This window comes from Juglans microcarpa x Juglans regia, chromosome 2D (assembly GCF_004785595.1).
Source record: "Juglans microcarpa x Juglans regia isolate MS1-56 chromosome 2D, Jm3101_v1.0, whole genome shotgun sequence".
Classification (NCBI taxonomy): domain Eukaryota; kingdom Viridiplantae; phylum Streptophyta; class Magnoliopsida; order Fagales; family Juglandaceae; genus Juglans; species Juglans microcarpa x Juglans regia.
The window spans coordinates 13,001,083-13,012,719 of record NC_054596.1 but is presented as its reverse complement, the minus strand read 5'-3'; the positions used below and the strand labels follow the sequence as shown (position 1 = coordinate 13,012,719).

Sequence of the window (11,637 nt, the reverse complement as noted above, 5' to 3'; positions counted from 1 at the left end):
ATAATTTTATATAAAAATTAAAAATTAGATAAAATATTATTAAAATATTATTTTTTAATATTATTATTATTGTAAAAATTTTAAAAAATTAAATTATTTATTATATTTTATATAAAAATTTAAAATAATTATAATAATAAAATAAAATAAGATGAAACCGTTTTTTTATCCAAACGGTCCTCAGCATCATTTCTCATATTATTTTTGTTAAAATTTTCACCAATTGAAAGTAAAATTTGATACGGTCACGGTTCCCCGCCAAATGAAAGCAGCGCGCAAAAGATATACCCTCTTCTTTTAAATTTATATTTTTCTCTCGCTCTCTTTAATTGCCTCACAAGAGAAAAACCCTACGCCGAAGGAGAGGAATGAAGGGTGGGACGGTTCAGATCAACTGGCACGACACGAAGCCAGTCCTAACAGCTGATTTCCACCCTCTCTCCGGCATCCTCGCCACCGGTGGCGCCGATTACGACATCAAGGTACCAGATTTGACTGTAGACACTTTTTGTTTTATTTCTTTCTTTGATTTCTTGAATTTGAAGATTGCTACCAAAAGTTGTGGAACAGGCCCATCTTCGAAAAAATACCACGATTTGTTTTTTGTTAGAAGAAATGAAAGTTATTGTGTAATGAAACAAATCAGGCCCTGAATTGTTGGTTTTATCTTTGGCATTTATTGGTTTCCGTGAAATGAGAGACTCCCCTATAATTTAATTCCTGCAGGTTGAGTTCGGTAAGTATTTTTGGGTCATAATACTCTAGAGTTTCCGTCCAAACTCTAGGGTTTAGAGTTCAACAAAGATAGATACAAATTGTGGATCCAACTATACTTGTTGAGCATTTAATGATGATCCTAAAATACACATGATCAAGAACAAGTGTTGTAATACTCAAATACTGTATCTATCTTTCTCCAACTCTAGGCCTTAGAGTAAAACTGCAACCCTAAGGAATTTGAATCCAACACTTCTGTCAAAGTTTTTTCAAAACTCGTTTGTTTTCTGTTTGAAAAAATTTTAATTGGAGGTAATGTGCTCAATATTGAGGCTGAACTTTGGGAGTGCTTTCATCCACTCAGTAAGTTCAAGTCTTCTGTTATAACTAAAGTTTCCTTTGGTTGAGTTGGAAATACATAAAATAAAATAAAAAATAAAAAATAAAAAATTCTAAAAGTTTTTCATTTTTCTTTAGTTGATTTATGAATAAATGGACATCTAGGATGCTGTATTCTTTCTTAATTTCTCTAATTCGTGCGGCTACATTGAGTTTCCCATTTATTTAGGGAACCAAAATGACAGATTACAATATTCACATTTGGCTGCCTTTTTACCTTTAAAAATGATGTTTCAGTGATGATAGGATCTGAATAGTAATTAATAAGATTGAGTTATTATATATTCTTTTTGGGTCAGACTAACTGTTGAGCTATGCTTAATTGTTTCAGCTCTGGTTAATAAATTCAGGTGCAGCGCAGACGAAAGGCCCTGCAGCTTCCTATCAAAATAGCCTTTCTTACCATAGTTCTGCTGTAAATGTCCTTCGGTTCTCTCCTTCCGGTAATGACATACTTATGCTTTTCAAAGCTGTATTTTTTTGCTACAAGATAAACATTGTGATTGAAACTGAACCATGACTGTTGAGGGAGAACTATAGAATAATGAAATACTTCATGTGTCGAGTGATTGCGTAAGAACAAAAGTAGAGTAAGAAGAAAAGTGCACGTGATTTCTTTGAGTACAGTAAAGCTTTTATGACTCGATTCTTGACTCTTCCTCAACCTCCTAGGATTAGGCCTCTCTCTATGGACGCTACCCAACAAGCAAAATATTCTAACTCAGTACTATGGATCCTCCTAATGATACTAAAAACCCTGGGACAACCATAATTAGGAAAGTATTCTTAACATGAAAATTATGCACGGTATTTGGAGAACATTATGATTCTGTCAAGGAATGCAAAAGTGTCAATAAACCATCAACTTAAAGCAGAATACTGTTTTAAAGACGGAATGATTATGATTAACTAGCCCTGTGTACGTGGGCTAAGCCTATTCTTATTAATAAAATATAATCGTTTACCTATAAAAAAAAATGATTATGATTAAAACCACAGGAATCTTGAGCCCCACAATGTAAATCTTGAAACTGAGGAACCTAGAAAGTAATTCACATATTAGTAATAAACCGATCTTCAATGGCTGCATCACGTTGTTTCTACTATTTCAATGTTTTTTAATTATTGTAATTTATCTTCTTTTGTTTTACAAAACTAATATTTTGCATCGAGTTTCTATGTGATATTAACAAGTCTTGTAAGGGCTTATTAGCTGTAAATCTTGATGTTCTTTTTTATGCTGGGATTGATATCACTCCTTTATATAATGCAGGAGAACAACTCGCATCCGGTGCTGATGGTATGATTTCAGTCATTGTGGTTTTTTCTCTTTTATAGCGATGCATTATTTACTCCAGTTTTATCATTGCTCAGCAATGTAATTTAGCTGGGAAATTCTTAAATTGTGCTGGCCTACTTCAGGAGGTGAACTGGTAATTTGGAAGTTACACCCCACAGACACAGGTCAAACATGGAAGGTTTTCAAGACTTTATCGTAAGGCCTTGCATCTGAGTTTTTCTAGTAAGCTTTTACATGGATCACAATTAGTTCTATACAAACACATGCCGGGCTTTTTATCTGGATTAGACTGAATCTTGACATACTAAAGCCAATTCATTTATGATTCTGCCAGGAAGCTTTTCCTTGAATTAATCACTCATTTTCAGGATCCGACTTAAAACCTGTCAGCCAATCAGATCATATTTCTGAAAATATATCATTAATAAGATGAAGTAATGTATGTTTAAACATGGATGTTTATCTTCAAAGGTGAAGAAATGTTGTTTAGGTTTGGTAGTCCACGTTGAACATAATCTATCATTGGGCCTGGCTTGTGGTATTGAGTTAAACCATATATATAGACACCAAATAGTAAAGCTTGTTTCTTATATTTCTGAGATGAATAATGTGGTCCAGAATTTTTGTGGAATAGATTTCACAGGAAGGATGTCCTGGACCTGCAGTGGTCTGCCAATGGTGCATTTCTCATTTCTGGGTCTGTTGATAATTCTTGCATCGTGTGGGATATGAGCAAAGGTAAGGGACAATTCACTGCGGTCACAATATTTAGACTACCAAATAGTAAAGAAAATCTCAGTTAAAATTCTGTGTTGTATCCTTTTTGTCCATGTTTCCGTTCTTCAGGTTCTGTCCATCAGATCTTGGATTCCCACTCCCATTATGTTCAAGGTGTTGCATGGGATCCACTGGCCAAGTATGTGGCTTCCCTTAGTTCTGATAGAACTTGCCGTATTTACGTTAACAAACCTCATGCAAAAACTAAAGGCATGGAAAAGATTAATTATGTTTGTCAAAATGTCGTTACAAAGGCAGAACAGCCATCAGTGGATGATTCTAAGGTAAGGACATATTAGATCATCTTTGTTTTCTATGAATTGTACATCAGAATTTTCGGATGTTATAATTTTTGTGAATGGTTTCTGGTGCAGTCTGTTAAAAACCATCTTTTTCATGATGAAACGTTGCCATCTTTCTTCCGAAGATTAGCCTGGTCACCTGATGGGTCATTTTTACTTGTGCCTGCAGGTATTGACCAATATTTAAATATCAATCCATCTACTGTGGACTTATGTAGTCTAGTACTTTTTCTTTGAATCTTGGTTATCTGGTAACTTGATGGAATTATCTGGTCACTTCATGGGATTGTCATCAACACCATAGAGTCTCCTATCACACTTGGGAGTATTCATGCCAATGATTAATCATCTCAGGCTGTTCATTGGATTTTCCCCCTTTTCTCTTTCAGGTTCTTACAAGATTTCACCTGCATCTGAAACAGTAAATACTGCTTACATATTTTCCAGAAAGGATCTCTCAAGGTATGATTTTAGCTGCATAGTTTTTTAGTTGTCCCTTCTGATATTGCTCTTCTGTTGCATTCTTAAGACGAGCCATGGGCACCAGATATTTAGCCTGCTCTCTTAATGCAATTCAGCTGAATTAATAGCAATCTGTTCTTTTCAGTACGCAATAACTACACTTTTAATCAAGAAAATAGCTTTGAAGGAGACTTTCTTCTGTCTTGCATTCATTTTCTTAAAGTTTCTCACATGCAGGCCTGCTCTACAACTCCCAGGTGCCAGTAAACCCATTGTGGTGGTTCGTTTCTGTCCCGTAGTTTTTAGCCTACGGGGAACTAATCCAGGTACTTCTAGGATAATCTGTTTCAAAACATTATTGCTGTTTAGGCCAATGTATGATATTAATCTTCAATAAGTTGTGCAGCTGCACTCTTTAAGCTCCCTTATCGCCTCATTTTTGCGGTTGCTACTTTGAATTCTTTATACATTTATGACACGGAGAGTGTTCCTCCAATTGCAATATTGGCCGGTCTTCACTATGCAGCCATAACGGACATTACGTGGTAAATTTTATACCAGTTCCCATGCAATCTGCTCCTACTGTAATGTTGACAATTCTTTTGATGACTTTGATAATGTTTTGAATGCCTACCATTGTTTGTGTTCAAAGGTCACCTGAAGGCCGTTACTTGGCATTATCCTCCCAAGATGGTTACTGTACATTACTAGAATTTGAACACGATGAACTGGGATCGCCCATCTCTTTATCAGGTCTTGCCTCTTCTTTCCCATTTTTATCACTTCTTTACCACTCCCTCTTTTCCCCCTTGCAAGTGCTTAGTTCCTTTCGTATTTGACCTGCTGTAGAAGAAACAAAAGTCACGGGTGATGAGAATGGGGGCCCTGTTCAGAAGCGAGAGGAGATGATAATTGATGCAACTAGGAGCGATGTTGCAGCAGAGAGCACTAAATCCGAACCAGGAAAGAATGAAGGGAAACTGGCATCACCAAGCTCAACAAGTACTCCCATCTCAAATAAACCAGCTAAGAGGCGTATTACTCCCATGGCAATTGATCCTTCATAAGTGCCACTCTCGCCTCTGTAAATCTTGGCATAGTCCGTCTTTCAAGGTTTCATCTATGCAGGTTTATATTAATTTTCAAGTGTAAAAGAGATGGATTCGACAATGTTAGTAATAGATGCGTAAAACAGAACCTCCCCACACCCCCCCCCCCCCCCCCCCCCACCCCCCGCCGAAAACACCGTGTTCCTTTTTTCGAGGAGCTAGATTTCTTTGTACTAGATTTATGGTCATAGATCAAGGCATCGAGCCAATATTATCATACATAGGCTTCTAGTATTGAAAATCTGGTCACACGGCTTAAATCCTATAACGATAACGTTGGCTTACCCGAAAATATGCTGAGGGAAAATCATGGTATGTTAAAGGGATGAGGGACTATCGAGTCAACTTTTATTCGGCCCAATTTTGAAATTCATACGAGAGATGACAGAGTGATTTAAGATAAATTGAAGGGATGAGAGGACGAATGTATGCAGGCTGTACTCATCTTATGATAATGATATAAAGGAGCTAGACCTTGGGGTATGTTAGGCTAGCGTCATTTTACTTGATTGGTTGGGTATCTTCTCTAAACATTGAGGATATTGGTTGGGTTGCTTTGACAATGATCATAAACTCACTTTTTTCTTACACTGAGGTGAACTTTCCAGGAAACATGTTCTGTTTTCACACTGGACAGCTCAGCTAAACGAGGGTTCCACTTTTCAACTACTTCCTCTGTTTGCTGTGCGACGAGTTGAGTGCATTGATACCTGCATTAACCATATTCCCACTTTCTTTAATCATTTATAGATTGTACGGCTCAAGATTTTTAATGAAACATGAGTATTCCATGGGAATGGAGAAACTGAAATGCAATCTCGGATCTGCGAGGAAACTGTATATTAAGCATTCTGGTAGTCCTGATTTCCTTGGTTGATAAAACAATCTTGTTATATTGGTTTTTGGACAAACTGCCTTTTTGGAGAACCTTCAGGGTCATCTGTCCGTCGGTACAAGGGTGTGACCGGGGTTGCAGCGGTGGTCTTGTTACCCTGTCGATCCAGATAAATAAAAAAAGTGCAAAAGAAACAAAATGTGAAAAACAAAGTAGCAGCAATTTAGTGCACTTCCTTGGTTGAGACATACATCGTTTCATTATACAATTTATTTCTCAAAGGAACAGAGCACAATTCAAAAAAGGGCAAATAAGATAGTCAAATCTCTTCCTTTATTTCTTTCGTTTAAACAAACATTTCATTGCCATAGAAGGCGATTAATGAATAGATATGAACAAAATCGTTATATCTCAGAGAAACTTTTAGCCCCTCTAAGATAGAAGAATCGCAAAAAGAATGAAATCATCAGTGCCTGTTACAAAACTGTATCCGCCGTGTAACTCTACACTTTTGAAAACCCGTTGCTATCTTGAGAATTTTGGGATTGTTTGGTGCTGGCTGCCACTGAATAAAAGATAATAACCGAAAAGAAACTTAATGCACAAGTAACTGTTATTCAACTTTTCTGGCTTCTGAGATGAGACACCATAGGTGCCTGTAGGCTGGAGCTTTGGCGATTCACTTGCAGAAAGAGAAAACTGGTGCCAGAAAATCCACATTGGTAGCCATTTGTATGGAGTGGGACTGACAAAAATCATGCTGGCATGCACCTAAACAATGGAAGCTATTCAGATAGTAATTAGAAGGGAAGCTACTCACCAGAAATGTACTTAGTCGGTAAGAAGGTATGAGAGGATAATTTCATTCCACACATCAGGTACTCCTGGTAGACACCAGTGGCTACAATCAGGTGTAAATGGGCTGTCACTCCAGTTACCCACATGTGCATCACTTCGTAGAGCTGACATGGAAGTTATGTGCAGAACAGTTATTGGAACTTTCATATTCTTTACCACCTCCAATACGGTGTCTGAAAATAGACTTTGGTCTCTTCCTCTAGCTTCTGATAGTGGGTTCTGGGTCACGTTGCAAATCCTACGAGTTTGATCACTGATGCGAAAACAAACAGTATCCTTAGTTGTGTTGAAGACAGTTCATGTGCACCTCAAGAGAAATACATACAAGGGTAGCAATTAGAGAAACTAATGCTAAACAAATATGAGGATGACATTACCCCTTCAAGTATGGTTGACACTGGCAACTATTATTGAACTGACATGGAAGAATACTCCTAAAGTAAAGGTTTAATGTTGTAGAGGCATGTAATTTAATGAAAATGTGTTAACCTACAAGTTTCAACAGGGAAAATTCATTCATAGTTCTGTATCTTCAGAGTAGTTTCCAATGAGTTATAGGAAAGCCAGAGATGCTTGAGAACACAGCGTCATATTGCCAATGCTAAAAGCATACCCCCAGTGAGATGGCTCAAAAGTTCGAAAGAAGACTTGTGTTCGATTTGTGTTGATATTTTTCTCAACCCACGATGCCCAAGTGCCTAGTGCAGTTCTGAAGGCAGTGAGAATTGGCATTCCAAGCTTTAAAGAGTTTCCAACCTGGAAATAACAACCACTGTTCCAAATACAACTTAGAATTATTTTGCACAGGCATTTATAAGAAAATGGGCAGATTGTAATGGTAGTAAACAAAGACTCATAGTTCAAAATACATCAGAAATTTACTTGATGATATAATGAGGGCATGACATGCAATTTACTAATTATTTTTTTTATTTTCATTTGAATAAGATAAGTTCTATTAATGATTAAAAACAGGTATTACCCAAGTACACAAGGAGCATACATCGGATACACGTAGTTAGAGAAAGTAAAAAGATCAAGAAAGATTTCTATAGCTAACCATTCCTTAATCATGAATGATACAACAAAACATGTGCAGCAAAGTAAATGTTCTGTGAGCGTGTGTTGGAATGCATGCCAAATCAAATAAATGGGTGATTTAGAAGAAACTATGGTGTCACCAGGAACAACTAATTCACTAGAGACGGTTACTTTTATTTTCTCCTCTTTTCTTCTTTTTTCTCCACCCAGAAAATGAATGGTTTCTTCATATAATATACTTGCTCTTTATATTTAGATATTTATGTTCTTTGTCCTTAGTGAGAGGTAAATAGATAACATTCTTTAGTGTATGACCTGATGAAGAGAGACCTTTTAAGTTCAAGTAGAACATGTTTGACATCAATGGATATATCTAGCAAAGAATAATTTCAGAACACATTTAGTGGTATGCTTAACAATCCAGCCATGCTCGTGGAAGCATATCATATCCTCCAGCAAATACATATCGATTTCAATATGTATAGCCAAGGCCCAGTTCTATAAATGCAATTTTTCTCTCTTTAACATTACTACTAAGAAATCCATTTTCGTCACCAATGAATGACCTATAAAAATATCTCATGGACACATTAATATTTTGAAACCACACAGTTTAAGTGTCTTAGGAGAATGATGAGGGGAAATTTGTCCAAGTTAAAACTTCTATGCAGAGAAGCAAATTTAGATTCTGCTTTTAAGATTACCAATGTAACAAACAAACCAATAGAGATTTCCCCATGAATAAAAAGGTCATTTTGCAAAGTTTATTTCAATAAAATCCCCATATGGAACATCATAAATATGATTCAGCAGGGTCACCTTCATCCAGTAAACACGATTCACCCTAGCCTGAGAAAACTCTGACTTATAACTTTCAGTTACACAAATCATTTATCTCCCTCAAGCTCCCTATGAATCCATCCTCAAAAAACTTTCGAATACAGAAGCCATAAAGGATCTATTGAGAAAGGAAAGTTGAACAACCAAATGTTGATACATTTAGAGGCTCAGACAATGTTTCACAATGAAGCAAAACTGGTTAAGCAAGACCATAATATTCCAGGATAATATGGATATGACTTTAGAGGGAAATGTGAGAGGACTTTGTTAAAGAAATTTCAGATAATGGCTTGTCAGGGACAAGTGTTATAGAAGGCTTTTATGGGATGAAGGCTTTGTTAAGGGGAGTGTAAAAGGATATCAGAATCAGATGAAGAGTGTAGACCACGAACAATTGCCACTCCGTTGAACTTTCAAACTAAAGAAGGGTGATCCTTGGATTGTCTTACAGGGAATCAAAACCCATGCATGCTGAAGTACCACTACAAAGGAATAAATGTGAATATCATATCCAGAATGAATCTCAAGTGGAAGATCCTGCAGCTCAATGAATTGACTGGCACAAAAGATAACTGATATGGAGATATCCTCACACGAAAGGACAGGAAAAAAAAAAAAATACATTGCTATCTCCTTAAGAAGTTTTCATTTCGGAGGTGTTTCCTTATGGTGGCACCAAAAAGCTATTCTATCCAATAGGAAACTCATCTAGAAAATTAGGAAAGCTGCTTCCAATCCTCCATGTGTTAAAATTTTACCATCTCAGAATGCTGACAGATATGAAGCAAACAGGGAATAAAGGTTCCAGGCTTACGAATTTTTGTTACCAAAAGTTGCATCCAATGCCTAAGTTCTCTGACTCTAAAAAAACTTAACACCATTATGATCTATTCCAATGGGTAATGGACTACGAATATCTGGATTAAGCAATACAACTTTTGTGCATAATCCAAATTATATCAAGTACAATGTGGTGAAGTGATAATAATGCTGTTTATAATGCACTTTCGATTTTACCTATAAAAAATGTTGTTTGTACTGCACAGCTTTGATTTGGATGTTAGATTAATGGAATTAGGATTGTGTGCTGTCCATCGAAATCATGGATTAGAACCTATGATTCAATCCTAGTAGTTCTATCCAAGCAAGAAACTTCATACAGAAAAGCACAGTTAAATGGAGATTTGTACAAAAATGAGAAACTTACGTTTCAAAAAGCTTCCCCGGCACCCACCATTGTCCTGTGTTGAATATGAGAACATCTGAGTTAATCCAATGGGTGCTAATGTTATCTAACTTGTCCAATTTAAGCGTGGATTTGACCCTCTTTGGTGCATGTTTAGGCATCCAACCCTGCTGAACCAGGAAAACTGAACGGAAGAACTCGATAGTAAAGTTGAAGGAACTAAACCGAACACCTAAAAACCTAATCTGCTTTGTAATCTTATTCCCATTCATTTCATAGACACTTTTCTTATTCTCTACACCTGTCATAAGCAAGCATATCAGAGACTCCCACTGTGTTCGGCTCATAGAATCACCAACAAACACAACTCTTTTGCTTCTAAACTTTTCTAATATATTCCGCACATTAAACCTCAGAATATCACAAGTCTTGGGCTTCCACCTCCATCTAAGATAATCTTTATCATTCCGCCCATTTCCCAAGCAATTGAATCCTTGTTCAACAAAAGGACATTCCGTAGCATTGTACAATGGGTAACTATCATCCTGCACCCAACTTCCATAAAAAACATTGCAACTACTAAACGTACCATTAAATTTGGATGTATCATAGTCATGAAAGGCCTGGCTGAAACTTGGGAGGAGAAACAGATAACCGCAACCAATTGCTATGATGAATGAAATCAAAGACCCAATCACCACAAGAACATGAAATTTTCGGGAGACCCAGCTCAACCGCCGGACCCTTGGGCTTGTGACACTCGGGGCCCTCCGGCCGAGTGACGTACTGCGTTTGAAGGATACACTCCTATTGAAACTAGTCATCATCTCAGTCATATTCATTAAAACTATTCACCATCTCAATTATCCAGAACTTGTAAAAAATGCGTCCTATGTTAAACAAAATATCAGTCGCAGGATCCAAAAGAGTCCAACTTTCCATATATAACTCGAGACCCATTACAGAATCAATCCGAGGACTATATAAATCCAACCATTATCACATCGAAATCATGAAAACCAACAATCAAGCTCAAAAAGTCGTCAACTTTCAAATCATATGAGCACCATCATTAGTAGCACTCCAAAGGACAATAAATCAAAATAACTTCACAATCTACATGTTGAATCAAACTCAAAAATTCATGCTCAGAACCGCGCTGTTACGAGGACCCGTAATAGAAGGTGATTGAAAATCAGACGGTTAATGTTTAAAATCATAAGAAAAACAAGCCCTGACGAAAAAGCAGCTAGATTGAAAGAATCTTGGATGAATTTGTGAAGGAAATGATACACTAACAAAATCTGAAGACATTGGCTACGAGGGCGGGGCAGAGAATGAGCGAATCTACCATTGAATCTCTAGAGAATATGCAGAGTGCCGGAGTTGGAGAAATGTGTGCGGAGACAGAAGGTGGAAGAGGCTTCGGAGATTTAGGTGGTTTTTGCAATGGAGGAGAACGGAGGTGGTTGAGAGCAGAACGTTCAAGTAAAGAACGAAAGAAAAACAGAAAAAAAGCGTTTTTTTCTCGACAAATATTATATTAAAGAAGATGAATAAATCTACACTCGCATTGTGAGATGGCTCCCGATGTAATTTTCTTTTCTTAGTGATTAAGTAATTATTTTTTAAATGATTTTTTGATTTTTTTAAAAAATATTTAAAAATATGAAAAAATAATAAAATAAATATATATATTTTTAACTTATCTAGCCATCCTCGTGCCATATCAAACAGCTAATTGGAAAGATTAAAAAACTTTTTATTTTTTGTTTGCAATTTTTATTTTTGAAAGAACTTATGTATTTTAA

General features: G+C 36.5%; 2 protein-coding genes across 4 annotated transcripts in view; one reads left to right on the top strand and one right to left on the bottom strand.

Annotated features, from left to right (window-relative positions):
• The first annotated feature begins 289 nt into the window (after positions 1 to 289).
• LOC121249006 (chromatin assembly factor 1 subunit FAS2-like) overlaps positions 290 to 11,637 on the top strand; it is a 31,740-nt gene continuing 20,392 nt past the window's right edge. Inside the window, exons 1-12 of one of the 2 annotated variants that reach the window (XM_041147640.1) lie at positions 292 to 482; positions 1,448 to 1,559; positions 2,390 to 2,416; positions 2,539 to 2,611; positions 3,051 to 3,154; positions 3,263 to 3,477; positions 3,568 to 3,664; positions 3,885 to 3,957; positions 4,195 to 4,283; positions 4,364 to 4,502; positions 4,610 to 4,710; positions 4,807 to 5,160. In XM_041147640.1, coding sequence (XP_041003574.1) covers positions 369 to 482; positions 1,448 to 1,559; positions 2,390 to 2,416; positions 2,539 to 2,611; positions 3,051 to 3,154; positions 3,263 to 3,477; positions 3,568 to 3,664; positions 3,885 to 3,957; positions 4,195 to 4,283; positions 4,364 to 4,502; positions 4,610 to 4,710; positions 4,807 to 5,024 — 1,362 coding nt within the window. In that variant the 5' untranslated portion in view covers positions 292 to 368 and the 3' untranslated portion in view covers positions 5,025 to 5,160. Of the gene's footprint in view, positions 483 to 1,447; positions 1,560 to 2,389; positions 2,417 to 2,538; positions 2,612 to 3,050; positions 3,155 to 3,262; positions 3,478 to 3,567; positions 3,665 to 3,884; positions 3,958 to 4,194; positions 4,284 to 4,363; positions 4,503 to 4,609; positions 4,711 to 4,806; positions 5,161 to 11,637 lie in introns of those variants that run through there. The other variant, XM_041147641.1, reaches the window with a different exon arrangement.
• Positions 6,215 to 11,336, bottom strand: LOC121249007 (protein trichome berefringence-like 7). Of its 2 annotated transcripts, XM_041147643.1 has the most exons (4): positions 9,848 to 11,336; positions 7,373 to 7,531; positions 6,722 to 7,012; positions 6,215 to 6,600 (listed from the first exon to the last, which is right to left on the bottom strand). In XM_041147643.1, the coding sequence occupies exons 1-3, from the start codon at positions 10,666 to 10,668 to the stop codon at positions 6,733 to 6,735; spliced, it is 1,260 nt and encodes a 419-aa protein (XP_041003577.1). In that variant the 5' UTR covers positions 10,669 to 11,336; the 3' UTR covers positions 6,215 to 6,600; positions 6,722 to 6,732. The 2 variants fall into 2 exon arrangements, with proteins under 2 accessions (XP_041003577.1, XP_041003576.1); XM_041147642.1 differs by having other exon boundaries at positions 6,215 to 7,012.